At 43.2% G+C, this 18861-nt stretch overlaps 1 protein-coding gene across 6 annotated transcripts in view; it reads right to left on the bottom strand.

Annotated features, from left to right (window-relative positions):
• The window catches only part of pcif1 (phosphorylated CTD interacting factor 1), a 120072-nt gene that overhangs the window by 15294 nt on the left and 85917 nt on the right, over positions 1-18861 (bottom strand). For 5 of the 6 annotated variants that reach the window (XR_011954615.1, XR_011954616.1, XM_072556866.1 and 2 more), the window contains exon 14: positions 8267-8360. The exons of the other annotated variant lie outside the window; for it this stretch is intronic. Coding sequence is in view for 3 of the 5 variants with exons in the window: in XM_072556866.1 (XP_072412967.1) it covers positions 8267-8360 (94 nt within the window). In the remaining 2 variants the exon portion in view is untranslated. The remainder of the gene's footprint in view (positions 1-8266; positions 8361-18861) is intronic. 6 annotated transcript variants of the gene reach the window in all.

The raw sequence follows: 18861 nt of genomic DNA, 5'->3' as shown, positions 1-18861 counted from the left end.
GTCTAATTAATAAAAATGTCACTCTTGTGTTTTTCACAGGAAGTGAATATTGGGATCACACCTGTGTTGACACACATTGGACTGTTGGCTAATAATGGCAGACAGGCAGTTAGGCTACAACACTGGATGCAGTAGGAGCTGGGTGGGAGTGGGAGCTTTGGCTTTTACATGCTTTGTGTGAGGAAGAAACTCTTAATTAGACAGCCTTGCACATTCCTGCCCCCTCCAACTAGATTGATGAACAATCCTGTTCATCACTTTTCACAGTAAAATGGGTAGACAAATCCGAGGTTTATTTTTTGTATTCATTCAGAGGACAATGGCATCCACGGCTAGATCAGCATTTATTGCCCACCCCTAACTGAGGTCAAGAGTCACCTATATTGGTTTGGAGTCACATGTAGGCCAGACCAAGTAAGGGCAGCAGTTTCCTTCCCTAAAGGATATTAGTGAACCAGATGGGTTTTTCCAGACAATTGGCAATGGTTTCATGGTTATCATAAGACGAATAACAATGATCATTATCACTAGGCTCTTAATTCCAGACTTTTATTGAATTCAAATTCCACCATCTGCTGTGACAGGATTCGACCATTAGTTGGGTCTCTGGATTAACCAGAGGTCCACTGATAATACCACAAGGCCCATCACCTTCCCTTTAAATTGAAGAATGTGCCATCATGGGAAATTGAAGTGAGCAATGATTTGATTAACTACATATATAGGTTAAAGTGCAAGGAGGAGACTGATATAAAACAGAAGGTGGTGGAGAAATTCAGTATGCCTGGAAATATCTGTGGAGGGAGAAACAGCATTACATTTGCAAGTCCAGTATGACTATTCTTTGGGAGGGAGCTGATCATGCAGCGATATGCAGCATCTTTGTGAACAAATCCCTGGTGGTCTAGCCCTTTCCTATCCCCATGATCTCTTCCAGCCCAACAACACTCTAAGATTTCTGGATTTTTCTAATTGTGGCCTCTCACACATCTGTTTTCCCTCTACTACCACAGACCTTTCTGCGTCACTATCTATCTATCTTGAAGCTGTTCCTCTGCTTTTGGCCATCTGTCTTAATGTGGTTTGCTGTTCAATGCTACTTAATAATGCTCCTACAAAGTACCTTTGGCTGTTTTACTTCCTTTACAGCGCTATCTAAATACTAAGAATGTTAATTTGAATACGATCTGAGGAAATTAACAGCAATCCTCATGCAGCACCTCACTTTCCATTAAATGAAACGGCAAGATTACAAAGCATTTTTCATGACCTCAGGACATCGCAAGGGATTCAATGCCAGCAAAATATTGTGAAATATAGTCACTGGTACTGTAGGAAATTATTTTCCAAAAGCAGAATACTGGGTAGACTGAAGTATTACATTCTTTGCACAATGGTCAGCACTGGCAGCATTTGCTTCCACCATAGTAGCTGTGAAATAGCTAATCCACATCAAGGGGCATAACCTTCAAGTTAAAGCTGGGTCATTCAAGCATGACATCAACAAGCACTTCTACACACAAAGGATAGTGGACACTTACAACACTCTTCCCGAAAACACCATTGAGACTGGAGATCAATTGAATGTTTTAAACTGATGGATATTTGTTTGGATAAGGTATTAAGGATTGTGGAGCCAAATGGGTAGATACAGATTAGACACAACTCAACTTCAAGGCAGAAACAGGCTAAAGGAGCTGAATATTTTCAGCATTCGAAGAATTAAAAGGAATAGGTTGTTGTTAAAATTTGCCACTAAAATATAATTGCTAGGACAATAATAATAAAAATTAAACAGAGTTCTCTTTTTAATGACTTTAAATGAAGACAAGGTGATTTAATCTTTGATAGTTGCATGGACAATGATTCGGGTTCAGTTCCTCTGCCACTACCACCTTCCTAAATTATTTAACACTGTTGGTAGATTTCTTATTTAATATCCAGTCTCTGTCTGATATAAGTAATTTTTTCGGACAGCAGAAATAATAATCTGCAACACCTGCCACCTATGAGCCAGATTTCACAGTCCTGAAATGGGACCAAAAAGACACAGAGTAGCAAAGAACTGACTGCCAGGAGGACAGCTGGAAATTCTGCTTCCATTTCCCCTAATGCCATATTGCATGGCAGGAGTAAGAGCATGGGTTGAAACCACACTGACTCGTAATAATGACCTACTTAACATCATTGTGGGCTCCCTACCAGCCAAACCAGGCTAAGATCTTTCATTTTCACAAGGTGGCCAGACTATAGTAGCTGTGTGGTTTTATATCAATTGGAGGCAAGAAGAGTTTAAGGTAAATGAAACTGTTTGCATGCTACTGCTAAATGCTGTAGCGTTAGTTGTACCTATATACACCACAGTGAGTTCTGACAGTGCAGCAGTTGGACAATGCAGCTTTCCATAAAACAACATTTTTGTCAGATTGTTACCAATAAGACCATTAGACATAAGAGCAGAAATTAGGTCATTCAGCCCACTGAGTCTGTATTGCCATTCAATAATGATGACTGATGAGTAGAAAAGTAAAAGACCAACATTATAAATGTGGAAAAGATTTCCAGTCAGTTAAAAACGTTCATCAAATGGATGAAAAGGAAGGTTGTTTCACACTAATACGGAACAATGTATAAATGTTTTTATTTCGCTATAACTTTGACTCTTTTGCCTCAAGGATTTGCTCAGGATAGCAATTCTGAGGTCAATTTATTTAATAGCAATGTTTATGGACTCTTGGCTACAATCCAATTGTCTAAGTGTTGTAGAAGTGTTGTAGAAGTGGTTGACTCTATTTACACAGTTGACTGAAGAGTCTGTTTGCTTACTAAGGAGTTTTATGAACTCCAGGCTACAAGCCAACTTCCTCATCATTTTATAGATGCTGGAATCTTTTTCATAGTTTATTTATTTGGAAAGTTTTATGCACTATTTAACTCTTCAACCATTATGATAGTACTTGCAAGCTTTGTTCACCAAACTGATGATGGTTGACAGATGAGGGTAGGGGAATGGACTCAGAGGTGTGAAGTAGTGAAGGTAAGTGAGGTGAGCATATAAGAGAGGCATTTCAATGTGACTTATTCTGACTTTCAGCAGAGTTCGGTGAATTGGGTAAACAAGGCAAGTCTTAATTTCTTCTTAAGAATCTAACTTTGTGTTTCACATTTAACTGTAATTTATTAGTTAATGCGAAATCTCATCCAATTTAAGTTGGGATATACATACTATCTGAGGGCACTTGAGAGTTATGTAATTAAGGAATCTAATTAAACTGCTTTTATGTACTGGGATTGAACTAACTCACAGCATGTAAGTAGAGGCATCTCAGTACAACTTACCACTATGCAGCGGGTTGGGAAAGTAAGTGCTCTTGGTTATTTTCTAACTTTTTCACCTGATGGGAATTGGTTCTCATCTTGCTATAAGGAAAGAAACTGGCAGTTTGAGGAGTACAGTGCAATTGATTGAGGACGATTCTGTTCCTAAGACTGAAAATAGGGTGAGGATTGGTGTTAGGGTTAACAAAACACATAAAAAGGAAAACACATTCTTAAATAAAATAATTAGGTAGTTAATGAAAACGTATTAAATGTGGCAGGAGAAGTGATGTTACACAGTTGCAGCATGTGGGAACTCCATTAGGCCAGTGGGATTCAGAGCAAATGTATGTATAGTTAATGTCTGAGACTTGAGGAGCTTCAACTCAAGAGTCACTGAGCTGGAGTTCAAGCTACAGACATTTTGGCACATCAGGGAGGGTGCAAGTTACCCAGATATTTAGCACCAGGAGATGGTCATATCCCTTACAATAGGGTTTTCTGGTTTGATCAATCATTAGGCACAGACTTGTGTGACTGCAGCTGAGGCAGGAAAAGGAATCCAGAGGCAGAATTGCAGGAGCCTTTGGAACGGTCAATTATTTTAACATCCTTTTAGCCTATCTGGATGACAGAGCTGCAGGATTGAGCTGACTAACAATGGCACCATAGTACAGGAAGCCATTTAAATAGGCAGACAAAAAGGGATATAGTCATCATAAGGTATAGTGGGGTGGATCGACATAGTTCTCTGCATAGTCCAGTTAACTGTGTTGCCTGTCCAGTGCAAGGGTTCAGGACATTTTCTAAGGGATGGAATTAGCTAGCAAGTTCTGCACTGGCAATTTGAAGACCTAGGGATGAAATCAGAAAATAGAATCTCAAAGGTAAAAATCTTGGAATTATTACTGAGCCATGTATAAACTGGCATGCAACAAATAAGATTACAGCGATGACTAGTGTTGTAGAAAGTGGGTTCAGGTTCACAGGGCACTGGCGCCAATTCTAGTGTACCATTGGGATGGTCTACATCTGAACTCACTTGGGCTGAGGCTCCACCAAGCTGCGTATCTAGTGAAGTAGAGAAAGTTTTAAACTAAATAGTAGGGCAAAGTATCAAGGTTTGGAAGATGTGACACATCAAAACCTAGAGACAAAGCAAGTAACAAAAGTATTAATATTGGAAATTATAAGCAGGCTGTAACAGAGATAGAAAATACAAAACTAAGAGTAAATCAACAAAACAGTTCAGTGGTTTCAGAAATTGTAAAAGGTTAAAATGAAAGGCTCTGTATCTGAATGCATGTGGCATTCGAAACAAAATAGATGAAATGATAGTGTAAATAGAAATAAATAAGTATGTTCTGGTAACCATTACAGAGAGACAATTGCAGAGGAAATAGATGAGAGCTTTAATATAGAATTGTCCATGATTTTATGAAGGATAAAGGGCTTTGAGAAGGTAGTGTGATGGCTCCATTACTTCATTATTAATGTATTAATCCAACAGAAAGTGATAACCTCAGTTCAGGAAACCATGACGTAGCAGCGTTTTGAGTAGAGATGATAAACGATATAGGCCAGAAGGCACAAATGGACTGGGGTACAGATCTCCTGACAGGTAGGATGTATTATAACAGAAAACAAAATAACCAGAACTTGGCAGAAAGATATGATGATAATCCTGGGGGATTTACTATAAATATATAACCTAGAAAAATCAGGTAGCAATGGTAGCCTACATGAGGAGTTCATGAAAAGTTTTTGGGATAGATAGTTTCTTAGAAGAATACGTTTTGGGGACAACCAAAGAGCAGGATATACTAGACTTGATATTGTACAATTAGTTATTGAGCATACAGGTGCAGCTGTCATAATGTGACTGAATTCTACATTCAGTTTGAGGGAAAGAAGTGTGGGTCCAAGACAGATATTTTAAGTTGAAATAAGAACAATTCAGCAGGCATGAAAGCGCAGCTGACTCAAGTGAGCCAGTAACTTAGGTTAAGGAATATATCAATAGAGATATAGTGGCAAACATTCAAGTGGATATTTTAGAAGACAAATTCCAACAAAAATATTAAAATTCCAAGAGTGAACCCATCATCTGTGTCTGAAGAAGTTAGAGATAGTATCAAATCTCGAGAAAAAGTGTATGATTATGTAAAGATGAGTGGCACCTTATTGGACAGAATATTTTTTAAATGACTGAAAGATTAATAAGAAGTGAAAAAAATAGAAAAACGGAGAAATGGAGAAATATAAAAACAAATAGTAAGAACTTCTACAGATACTTTAAAAGAGTTAACAAAGTAAGCATTGATCCTGCAGTCAGAGAGTCTGTGGGATTAATAATGGAAAATAAGGAGGTGGCAGGCAGGTAAATTGAATAAGTATTTTGCATCAGTCTTACTTCAGTGGATTCAAGTAATATCCTAGATATAGTTGTAAACTGAGAACAGTAAGGGAGTGAGGACCCAAGAAAAATAAAAAAACCGAGGAAGTAGTACTGAGTAAATCAGTGGAGCTGCATGCAAGTTCCTGGGTCCTGATAGGTTTCCTCTTACAGGAGCTATAAAGGGACATGGATATGGTTGAAGATGAGCATCATGTGGAATAATGGAATAAAGAATAAACATATTACCCAAATGGTGGGAGCACTGAGACGTAGAGACATCTGGATGTCCTAGCACATTAATCGCAATTAGCTAACTTATAGATACAGCAAGTAATTTCAAAAGCTGATAGATTATTATTCATTGTGAGAGGAACAGAACACAAAAGTAGGGAGGTTATGCTTCAGTTATATAACTAGAGTGAGATAACTAGAGTGCTGTGTACATTATTGGCTCTCCTTGTATATTGTATATGTATTGGAAGCGGTCCAGAGAAAGTTTACTAGACTCGGAATGCGAAGTTGTCTTATGAGAAAAGGTTGGACAACCAGTGGAGTTTAGAAGATTAAGAGCGGGTTAAACAGGATAGACATGGAAAGGAAGCTTACTTTTGGGGGAGAATCAAGATCTAGGTCTCACAGAGATGAGGTGAAATCTTTTTCTCCCAGGAGATCGTAGATGCTTCCTCAAAATGCAGTAGAAGCTAAATCCTTGAATATTGTTAAGGCAGAGGTAGATAGATTCTTGATAAGCAGAGGAGGTGAAAGGTTATTGGGAGTAAGCAGGAATGTGAAGTAAACAGACTAGTTATGATCTTATTGAATGACAGAGCAGGCTTGAGAGGTTAAGGAGTTCCTAATCTGTGTGCTCCTTTGTTTGCGTGAGGGATTGGGGATGAGATGGCAAATGAGTGGGGTAAGGCCGGTAGAGGTTGGGATTTATCGGTTCACTGAGTGAAGGTGAGGAAAGGAATGATGAGGACAGCTGTTTAAAATTGATCAGAAGACCTTCCGAGCACAGGTTAAGCTTTGCCTCTGACTCCATTGGAAGTAATGGGTCCATGTTTTTTGGGAATGGAGCCAGGCCTTTTTAAGCTGCTATTCTGGCCAGTCCATGTTTGCTGCCTCCAGTGGTAATCCTATCTCCATACCTTTAAGGCTATGGCAGGTGGAAAGCCCTGTTTCCAGCCAGCCTGGTGACAGACGCATTCACTTCCTGATTTCCACTTCCGAGATGAAAATCGGGCCTGCATGCCCAGCATATCCAACTCCTCACAAGCTACTTTCTCTAGTTTCTCCAGCCCTTGTGTGGACCTCTGAGATCCATGCAAGACAGCAGCTGGAGAAAGCGAATGTGTTGGGATGGCATCAGCATGTCAATTGGCAAGCACAGACTCTCAGACCAGTTACTCAACCATACTGCATACAGAGAATGATGCTCACGAGTCACATCAGTCAGATCAAGCAATTCCAGGAGAGTGAGTGGCATGATAACCAATTATAGTCAGTGCAAACCTATGGTAATCAGATAGTTCATGATTTATACATAAAAATTGATGCCATTTTCAAAATACTAAAAGCTGTAATTTTTAAAATGTTCTCACCTGAGAATGCTGAGTTGTCTCTTTCCAGAAAGTGTTCCAGTGTAGGTAAGTGTACAGTCATGTACACAAATTCAAAGATTTCATGTAGAATGGGTGGCTTAAGCTTAACATGGCAAGCAAGGGAGAAACACTTGGAATGGTCACTGAAAATGCACTGTTGAGTTGAGTCATAATGCCTATTCCCATCCCACTTCAACAGAACATCCTGACTCTTCACATGGCACAGAGACGTGCAACAAAGAGGAAGCTGGCCTAAGTACACCAAGTATACAATAGGCTTTATCCCTTGGGTTTCAATTCACATTGAATCCTTCCGATTCAGTCTTCAATTATTTACAGCATAGTCAGTTGGGTTGTTAGGACTGGGCAGAGCTTGGGACCATGCACTTAAGTTAAGGATAAAGGAGTTAAGTTAAATTTGAGAGCTTTATCTTTCTGCCTCTGTGGACTTCCTGGAATAGCATCCGAGAGGTGCTAATGAGGGCTTTTTCTTTCAATGTGGCATTCAGCATATTACTGGCCAACAAGGTCAAAGCAGAGAATTCTGAGCTAAGAGTTTGGAACATCCCATAAGTTACCTAATTGCTTTACAGTGGATGGATAGGGATTTTCAACTGATTTTCTCAGTCCATCATCAATGAATTCAGTAATTGGGCCAACCATGACTGGTCCTGATGACCTTTCCTCATCCAAAATATATGGTTTTATTGTACGATAAAACCTATCTGCAGGCAAGATGTTACACTGAATATAGTAAACATACTCTCATCATGATATGATCTCCAAACAGGAATGATTATTTTTGTCCAGTGATGTCATCAGATATGGGGCTGTACAACTTGCTATTACAGTTCTAGTTCCTTTTAAACAGAACACTTTCTCTGTGCAATACAGCCTTGTCCTGCATTGGTCTGTTTTGACAGTGCAGGTTAACACCTCAGACCCTCACCTCCATGTGTGTGACCATAGAGTCCATCAGCTCTTCACCAAACGGAGGGTTTGCTTCAAAGGAGCCGCTGACCGGTGAGAAAGTCAAGAATGAGCTGTAAAGGAGAAAACAAGCGGCAGCTTTCACACTGTTCAGCATCAGCTCTACAGCCAGGTGTACACAAAAGGCACAATACACAGAGGACATGGTGTCTCACACTGTGAAAAAAAGCAAAATATATTTACACAGACCACAGACAATCATCTTCAGAAATCACAGTGTTCTCACATTAGCAGCTCAAATACAGTGATCTGAACCTCACCCACAAATGAACTCAGGGATTTAGCCTCTTCCTATAATATCTGAAGAGTATTTTACTGTTTATGAACATTTTCTCACAGTACAAAGTTATCCTTTATTCCTCACTTCCTGCAAACCACTGTAAGCAGAACTACATTGGCTCTTGGTCTGCCTGTGCACTGATATTACATTTTTTATCCTTGAAAATCCTTCCAATGGCCTCAATCCACCCTCTGTTTATAATCTCATTCAGTACTACAATCGTCTGAGTATTCTGCAATCCTCCAATTCTGATCACGAGCGCAACCTCAACTTCTTTCACTCTTCCACTGGCAGCCATGTTTATAGGTGCAAGGGCTAAAAACATTCCCAAAATCTCTGTTCCTTTCTGTCACTCAGAACAATTGCAAAGCAGGCAAATGTACCTGCAAGAATCTGTTCCTTCAATCAGAAGTCAATTCTCTCCAACATTTGGTGCTGATAAGTCACCAATGGGGTTCACCATTGAGCCTATCAGCACCAAACTTGGGAGAGAAAGTGTTTGACTGCAGAAGCAGCAAATGTGAAATGTGAACAGTTTGAACTCTGCCTGAGTCTGCTGGATAGGGAATGGGAGGGTGAGAGGAAGATACCGGCTTGTAGAGGAGGGGAATGAAAATCAGGAAGCCATCATGGGGTTGGGAGGGGGTTCAGATTCAGATGGGCTACAAATCTGGTGAAGTGTCAGCTAAACCATCAGGAAGGGGCAAATGAGAGCTGTTGGGGAGAGGAGACTGTTGGGAGTCATCAGGAGCGGGGTGAGTGACTGTTAAACCATTGTCAGTTGGTTGTTGGAATGGGAGGATGTGGTGGTGATGGGAATCGGGTGGGCCATCAGCAGCTGTGAGAGTAGGGTGGGCTTTTAAAGGGAGGATGAGTGTTAGACAAGCTGTCAGCATGGGGCTGGTGAATATCTGGGGTGGGTGGTGGGAAATCGAATGATGATAGACTAGGGATGTGGGTGAGTAGTGGATGAGTGAGGAATTGGCAGGCTGGGCAGATGAGTGAGTTACTGGCAGCAAGGGTGAGTGAGGGAGGGACTGGCAGGATAGGTGAGAGGGGGCCTGGCAGGCTGCGTGTGTGGGTGAGTGAGGACTGGAAGGCTGTGTGGGTGAGGACTGGAGGGTGGGGTGAGTGGGTGGGTGAGGACTGGAAGGCTATGTGGGTGAGGACTGGAAGGTGGGGTGGGTGAGTGGGTGGGTGAGGACTGGAAGGCTGTTGGGTGGGTGACTGAGGACTGGAGAGCTGTGTGGGTGGGTGGGTGAGTGAGGGACTAGCAGGCGGGGTGGGTGAGTGGGTGAGTGAGTACTGGCAGGCAGGGTAGGTGGGTGGGTGAGTGAAGGACTGGCAGGCGGGGTGGGTGGGTGTGTGAGTGAGGGACTGGAAGGCTGTGTGAGTGGGTGGGTGGGTGAGGACTGGAAGACTGTGTGGGTGGGCGGATGGGTGGGGACTGGAAGTCTGTGTGGGTGGGCGGGTGGGTGAGGACTGGAAGGCTGTGTGGGTGGGTGGGTGGGTGAGGACTGGAAGGATATGTGGGTAGGTGGGCGGGGACTGGAAGGCTGTGTGGGTAGGTGGGTGAGGACTGGAAGGCTGTGTGGATGGGTGGGTGAGTGAGGGACTGGAAGGCTGTGTGGGTGGGTGAGGATTGGAAGGCTGTGTGGGTGGGTGAGTGAGTGAGGGACTGGAAGGCTGTGTGGGTGGGTGAGGTTTGGAAGGCTGTGTGGGTAGGTGGGTGAGGACTGGAAGGCTGTGTGGATGGGTGGGTGAGTGAGGGACTGGAAGGCTGTGTGGGTGGGTGAGGTTTGGAAGGCTGTGTGGGTGGGTGAGTGAGTGAGGGACTGGAAGGCTGTGTGGGTGGGTGAGGACTGGAAGGCTGTGTGGGTGGGGACTGGAAGGCTGGGTGGGTGGGTTGGGACTGGAAGGCTGTGTGGGTGGGTGAGGACTGGAAGGCTGTATGGGTGGGTGGGTGAGGACTGGAAGGCTGTGTGGGTGGGTGGGTGGGGACTGGAAGGCTGTGTGCGTGGGTGGGTGAGTGAGGGACTGGAAGGCTGGGTGGGTGGGTGAGTGAGGGACTGGAAGGCTGGGTGGGTGGGTGGGTGAGTGAGGGACTGGAAGGCTGGGTGGGTGGGTGGGTGAGTGAGGGACTGGAAGGCTGGGTGGGTGGGTGAGTGAGGGACTGGAAGGCTGGGTGGGTGGGGACTGGAAAGCTATGTGGGTGGGTGGGTGGGTGGGGACTGGAAGGCTGTGTGCGTGGGTGGGTGAGTGAGGGACTGGAAGGCTGGGTGGGTGGGTGAGTGAGGGACTGGAAGGCTGGGTGGGTGGGTGGGTGAGTGAGGGACTGGAAGGCTGGGTGGGTGGGTGGGTGAGTGAGGGACTGGAAGGCTGTGTGGGTGGGTGGGTGGGGACTGGAAGGCTGTGTGCGTGGGTGGGTGAGTGAGGGACTGGAAGGCTGGGTGGGTGGGTGAGTGAGGGACTGGAAGGCTGGGTGGGTGGGTGGGTGAGTGAGGGACTGGAAGGCTGGGTGGGTGGGTGGGTGAGTGAGGGACTGGAAGGCTGTGTGGGTGGGTGGGTGGGGACTGGAAGGCTGTGTGCGTGGGTGGGTGAGTGAGGGACTGGAAGGCTGGGTGGGTGGGTGAGTGAGGGACTGGAAGGCTGGGTGGGTGGGTGGGTGAGTGAGGGACTGGAAGGCTGGGTGGGTGGGGACTGGAAAGCTATGTGGGTGGGTGGGTGGGTGGGGACTGGAAGGCTGTGTGGGTGGGTGAGTGAGTGAGGGACTGGAAGGCTTGGTGGATGGGTGAGGACTGGAAGGCTGTGTGTGTGGGTGGGTGGGTGGGTGAGTGAGTGAGGGACTGGAAGGCAGGGTAAGTGGATGAGTATGGGACTGTCAGGCTGGGTGGATGAGTGAGTGGGTCACAGCCCGAATCCCCAACCCTGCAAACACAAAATAAACTATCTACAAAACAGGCCGGGATCAGAGAAAATCCCGAGCAACCCCCAGCTGACCGAACTTTCCTATAAGTTCTCATGGAGGCCAGCTCTGTGTGCACCTCACCACAGTTGAATGTAATATTGGAATTTCTTCAACTCAATCTCATAGTTCCAACCCTGTCACCTCCCCTTCCCTGGGTTTCAGGGCTTTGAGCCTAGTCCAACTCTCTCTCTCTCTCTCTCTTTGACCTTGTTTCTTAACAAAAAAGGCAAATAAAAATGGTTTTATTAGTTAATTTGTTCCCTGGCCTGACACTTTTCAAAGGTCATAAGAAGATCATTTGAACCACCGCGCCCTTGTTGGGCCTCTTGAGTCACATTTTGTCACTCCTCTGTTCTCCCATCACATCCTTGCACATTGCTCCTTCTTTTCAGATTTGTTGAATAATTGGGACATGTAGTAAAACCTATGGTACAGAATCTATGGTAAGCATAAGGACCGTCATGCTTACACAAGCCAAGAAGGGAGCCACACAAGTAATCCCATTGCAAGCACTTGGTCCGTTTGGAGCTTAAGGAACCTGAGATGCACCTTCTTATAACATTTCACTGAGTTAAGTTTCTGCCTCTAATACTCATTTAGCCAATGAACTCCAAACTCCCTTAAGCACTGGATGAAAATCTTTTGCTCAGTTCCCCTGTAATCCTTCCACCATTCACATTAAATCTATGCTCCCTTGGTCACTGACTGCTCTGCTAACAGAACGAACATTTAATTATCCTAGTCCCTCCTAACCTGTGCGTCTTAATTAAATCTCTCCTCAGCTTTCTCTGTTCCAAGAAGTAAGCCTTCAGCATATCCAACCTTTCCTCATAGCTGTGATTTTCCAGTTCTGTCAACAATAGTCTTTTCTGTACTCTGCCTAATGCAACTAGTGACAAGAATAGCACACACACTCAAGTCATGGCCTTACTAGTGTTTCATATAGATTCAATAGAACCTCCCTGCTGTTAGGACCAAACAGACGAGCTTATGGCAGAAAGCTACAGAAGTTTTTGAGTGTGCCCAGTCATTTTCCAATACGGAGCAGGTCAAATTGGAACAGTGCTCAAAAAGAATCTGATGCGTCACAGAATCCCTACAGTATGGAAGAGGCCATTCAGCCTATCGAGTCCACAGCTGTCCTGCTAAAGGATCTGTGGGCATTCACTCCAAGGCCCCTCACCTCCTCTAGACCTCTCAGTGTTATCCCATTAATTGTGTATTCCTTTGCCTTGTTTAACCTCCACAAATGCAGGTCACATTTCTCTGGGTTGAATTCCATTTGTAGCTTTTTATTCCCGCCCCGCTGACCACTTCACTGATTTCTTCCTGCAGTCTACATTTTCCTGCCTCCCACAGTCAAACTCAAGAGCCAATATTTGTGTTGTCTGATAACTTCTTCATCGTAACCTCTTACTTTTAAATTGAAACCATTCATATGTACCACGAGAAACAGGGGTTCTCGTACTGATCCTCACCGAGAGCACTGGAAACAGTCTTCCAGTTGCCAAAAACCGTCAGTCAATCTGTCTGCTGCCATCAAGCTAATTCTGTCTCCAGCTTGCTACCTGCCTCTGGATCTACAGGATTTGTTAAAAGCCTTGCTAAAATCCATGTGGGTACTGGATAAGAGATCATGTGGAAGACTAATAATAAATTAAATCAACAGTTCAAAAGTAACTAAAAAACAGAGGAAGATAACAGCCAAAAATTATGTTTTAGGCCGTACAAGTAAAGGGGAAACTGAAAGATGTAAAATGATTAAACCATGAGAGAGAGATAAGAAACATGTGAATAAAACATCACAGCTAAAGGAGAGCTTCTTAAGGACTCCTTAAACAAAAGTATGAAGTAATTAAGATACCAAGAGAACAAGTGAACAACAGTGCCACCTGAAGGGTATGACATGTCATCCATTACTGACCCACAGCTATATGACAGTCAGGATTGGGAACTAAATCTAACAGGTCATAAGATATACATAAGATCATAAGGGGAAATGGTAGGGGGAGGAGCAACCTTAATGAGTAAGGATGAAGTCACTTCAATAAGGAGAGCTAACGGAAGATAAACAGGTGTGAAGACTTTGAGTAAAATGAAGAAACAGACAGGTATGTAGATTGCAATGTAACTTCAGTACAGGCTTTCAGGACAGTAGCAGCTGTGAAGTATTGGGCAACATGTGGCCAAGACTGAGCAATTTTAACAGGGAATTCTAACTTTCAAACAAGTTAGGACCAAACAGATGAGCTTATGGCAGAAAGCTACAGAATTTTTTGAACGTGTCCAATCATTTTCCTAAAACCAACGAGGAGCAGGCCAAATTGGAACAGTGCTCAAAAAGAATCTGATGCATCATAGAATCCCTACAGTATGGAAGAGGCCATTCAGCCCATTGAGTCCACATTGATCCTCCAAAGAGCATCCCACCCAGACCCACCCCAACTTTGCCTTTTCCATGGCCAATCCACCTAACCTACACATCTTTGAACTGTGGGGGGAAACCGGAGCACCTGGAGGAAACCCACACAGACACGAGGGGAATGTGCAAACTCCACACAGACAGTCACCCGAGAGTGGAATCAAACCCAGGTCACAGGCATGTGAAGCAGCAATGCTAACCACTGAGCCCAATGTAGTCAATTAAAATTAAGAAAAGCATTTAGGTTTGCAATAAAATTTCAACACGAGCTGAGAAGTAGTAGGCAAGCATGTGGCAAAGACAGAGTGATTTTAACAGGAAATTCTTGCTTTCAAACAAGTTAATTTCAGGAAGAGGATCAGATAGTTTATTTCCATCGCAGAGTTTGAAAGAAAGTACAGGAAAACAGTGTGGGTGATCTCACCATAACCCTCTAAAGGTCGTTGATGTGCAAACCATATCTTTAGATTGCAAAATCTGCACATATCACTCTGCTACTTAAGAAAGCCAAGACAGGAAGGTTATGGAATTATTGAACAGTAAGCCTAACACCTGTTGTTGGAAAATTACTAGAAACTACAGTTGAGGATGGGGGCTGGTTAACTCAGTGGCTCGGCAGCTAATAGGTAGGTTTGATGTCCACTGCAACTGCCAAAGGCTAACTTTCCCATAATGGCAGAAGGGAACGATAAACCATGACTGACAAAAAACTTCCAAGAAGCACAGGATGAAGCAGCAGTGAACAATCAACCACGGTCCTATTCTTAGGCAGAGCACTCATAAATGAAATAATTAAGGATGAATTGACTGAACGCCTTAAAAAGCTTTCCATGGATTGAGAGAGCTAACATGTCATTGTAAAGGTTAGGTCATACACGATGAATTGTGACTGAATTTTCTGAAGAGGTTGAAAATATAGTATGTAGTAGATTGTTTACATATAAATAAAATAAAGATCTGTAGATGCTGGAAATCTGAAACAAACAAAAATCAATAAATGCTGGAGAAATTCAGCATGTCTGGCAGCATCTGTGGGAAAAAAAGTTCATGCTTTGAGTCAAAACATTAATCTCTATTTTCTCTCCACACCAGCTGCCAGACCTGTTGAGTTTCTCTACCAATTTCTGCTTTTGAGTGTCTACAGATGTTTGTTATATGAATTTCAAAGGGCATTTGATAAGAAACAGTCAGCTAAAGTAATTGAAGACAAATTATTGATCTAGTTAGGAAAACTAGCTGATTGGCAGGCAACAGAGTAGGATGATGGGTTGAATATGATTAGTAGGATCTGTTTTAAGACTTTGGCTGTATGCATTAACAAATTAGATGATGGAATTGAATATACTGTCATGACAGAAAGAACAAGTGCACTGTAAGTAGTGTAAATTGAATTGAAAGGTTACAGCAAGGTATTGTTAGATTAAATGAACGAGCAAAACTGTAGCAAAATGATTTCAATGTACACAAATATGAGGTCATCCACGTTGAAGCAAAAACATCAGAGTAGATATTTTCTTACATTAAAAGCTAGACACACAAAGTCCATAGAATACTGGTGGGGGGTGGGGTCTCTGTCCATTGTGATGACTGAAGTTTGGAGCTGTGGACAGTTTGTTAGCTGAAGATTCAAACATTTGGGGCACAAGACGCTGTAACGCTTGTTACATTTCATCCTGCTTAGTAATAAGGGAAGGACTCTCTTGAAGTGGTTTTATACAGTTACTCAGATCAGTTAAGGGTTACTTAATAACAGTTCAAACAGCATCAAAAGAAGGTGGCTCCATACAGTTAAAGTGCTAATGTTAGTTAGAGAGTCATAGAGTACTACAGCACGGTACAGGCCCTTTGGCCCAAACTGATCCACACTGACCAAAATGTCCATCCACACTAACCCCAATTCCCTGCACTTGGCCCATATCCTTCTAATCCTTCCCTATCCATGCATTTGTCCAAATACCTTTTAAATGTTGTTAATGTACCCGTCTAAACCACTTCCGCTGGCAGCTTATTCCATATGTGTACCACCCTGTGTATAAAAAAAGTTGCCCCTCAGGTTCCCTTTTATTCTTTCCCCTCTAATCTTAAACTGATGTCCCCTACTCCTTGATTCCCTAACACTGGGAACAAGACTTAGTGCATTCATGCCTATCCATACCTCTCATGATCTTATACACGTCGATAAGATACCCCCTCAGTCTCCTACTCTCTCATGAAAAATACTCTAGTTTGTCCAACCTCTCCCCATAACTCAGACCCCAAGTCCTGGAAACATCCTTGTAAATTTCTTCTGCACTTTTTCCAGTTTAATAACATCCTTCCTATAGCTAGGTGACCAAAACTGAACACAATACTCCAAGTGTGGCATCACCAACATCCTGTACAACTGAAACATAACTTCCCACTTCTATACTCAGTGCCCTGACTGATGAAGGCCAGTGTGTCAAAAGCCTTCTTCACTCCCCTGTCTACCTGTGCACCTGAACTCGAAGGTGCCTATGTTCCACAACACCCCTTAAGGCTGTGCCATTCACCTTGAAACTCATGCTTTCATTTGACTTTCTAAAATGTAAGACCTCACACTTATCAATATTAAACCCCATTTGCCATTTCTCGGCCTAATTCCCCAGCTGATCAAGGCCCTGCTGCAATTTCTGATAACCTTCCTCACTGTCCACGATACCGCCTATTTTAGTGTCAACTGCAAACATACTAATCAGGCCTTGTACATTCTCATTCAAATCATTGATATAGATACCAAACAGCAATGGGCCCAGTACTGACCCCTGAGGCACTCCACTAATCACAGGCCTCCAGTCCAACAAGAATCCTTCCACTATTACCCTCTGCTTCCTACCATCATGGCAATTGTATATCTAATTTGCCAGCTCGTCCTGGATTCCATGCGATCTGATCTTCCAGAGCAGCCTACTATATGGAACTTTATCAAAGGCCTCACTGAAATCCATATACACTACATCTACCGCCCTGCCCTCGTCAACCTTTCTGGTCACTTCTTCAAAGAACTCCAACAAATTTGTGAGGCATGATCTCTCACTCACAAAGCCATGCTGACTATTCCTAATCAAACCCTTTCTTTCCAAATGCACGTAAATCTTATCTCTCAGAATCTTCTCAAGTTATCTATCTACCACAGGTGTTAGGCTTACTGGTCCAAAGTTTCCAGGCTTTTCTTTGCAGCCGTTCTTGAATAAGGGCACAGCATTCACTACCCACCAGTCTTCCAGGATCTCATCCATGGCTAACAATGATGCAGAAATATCAGCCAAAGCCCTCGCAATTTGTTCTCCAGTCTCGTGCAGAGTTCTTGGATATATCTGATTAGGACCATGAGATTTATCTACTTTCATACATTATAATACATCCAACACCACCTCTACATGATGTGGATGTCCCCAAGTTATCACCACTAACTTACCCAAGCTCCCAGGTCTTCATGTCTTTCTCTACAGTAAACACAGGAGAAATATTCATTGAGGACCTCACCCATTGTTGTGGAAAAATCGCTCCACGTTCTATAAAAAATTACTAGGAGACACAGAAAATCCTTCACAAAATTAAAATTTAATCTTGCAAAATCAAAGCTGTGGAAGCCAGCAAAATGGCTTTCCTGGCTCCCTGCAATTTCTTTGTTCTCCTCCAGTTTATACAATTTGTTGGCCCTGCACTTATCGGATAACATTAACATAATCAATCATGCTGGCTTGCTTTATTTTTCTAAACTGATCATCGTCTGCCACACTGGTTCCTTCCATCACACTTAACCAATCACATTACAACACCATCATCATCAGCATTTGCTCATCTCCCAGTGATTTAACTAACCTATCACAATGCACTACCATTATCTGTTACTGCAGCCCTGTAACATGCTCCCGGGCACACATTGCAACACTAAGTTAACTACATTACTACCATAATAGCTTCCTTACTATCTCCTGCGGTTCTACACATATATGTCTATTTTGGTCCTTGATGGGTCCTTTTGTCTCTCTAGTTGTTCATTTCCCTTTAATATACTTAAAGAACCTCTTTGGATTCACCCTAATCTTCTCAGCCAAGGCTATCTCATGTCCCCTTTTTGCCCTCCTGATGTCCTTCTTCAGCAAACTCTTGTATCCCCTCTATACCTCCAGGGATTCCCTTGATCCTACTTGCCTGTACATGAGACATACCTCCTATTTTCTGGTCAATGCCTCAATCTCTCTTGTCATTCAGAGGGTCCCTATTCCTGCCAACTTTGCCGTTCACCCTCTCAGGAACTTATAGACCTTGAACTCTAGTTATCTCACTTTTAAAGGCCTCCCATTTGCCAGAGGCCCCTCTGTCTGTAAACAAACCACTCCAATCAACCCCTGCAAACTCCTGTCTAACTCCATCAAAATTCACCTTGCCCCAATTTAGAACCTAAACCTGTAGACCAGTTTTGTCCCTCTCCATAATTATTTTAAAATGAATAGAACTATGGTTACTGGTCCCAGAGTACTCCCCCACTATCACCTCAGTCACCTGTCCTGCCCTATTTCCCAAGAGTATGTCGAGTTTTGCCCTATCCCGAGTAGGACCCTCTATATACTGCATAAGGAAACCTTCCCAAACGCATTTAACAAATTCCAGCCCATCTAATGCCCTGGCAGTCCCAGTCTATGTTAGGAAAATTAAAATCTCCTACTGTGACAACCCTATTGCTCCTGCAAGTCTCCCCGGTCTCCCTGCATACCCGTTCCTCTCATTCCCATTGACTATTTGGGGGCCTGTAGTACAACCCCAATAACGTTACTAACCCCTTCTTATTTCTTAGCTCCACCTACAAAGCCTCACTGGATGATCCTTCAGTTTTTTCATTTCTGATTGCTGCTGTGATAC

Source organism: Chiloscyllium punctatum, chromosome 37 (genome assembly GCF_047496795.1).
Source record: "Chiloscyllium punctatum isolate Juve2018m chromosome 37, sChiPun1.3, whole genome shotgun sequence".
Taxonomy (NCBI): domain Eukaryota; kingdom Metazoa; phylum Chordata; class Chondrichthyes; order Orectolobiformes; family Hemiscylliidae; genus Chiloscyllium; species Chiloscyllium punctatum.
The sequence above is the reverse complement of the archived record's forward strand: the minus strand, read 5'-3'. Positions and strand labels throughout refer to the sequence as shown.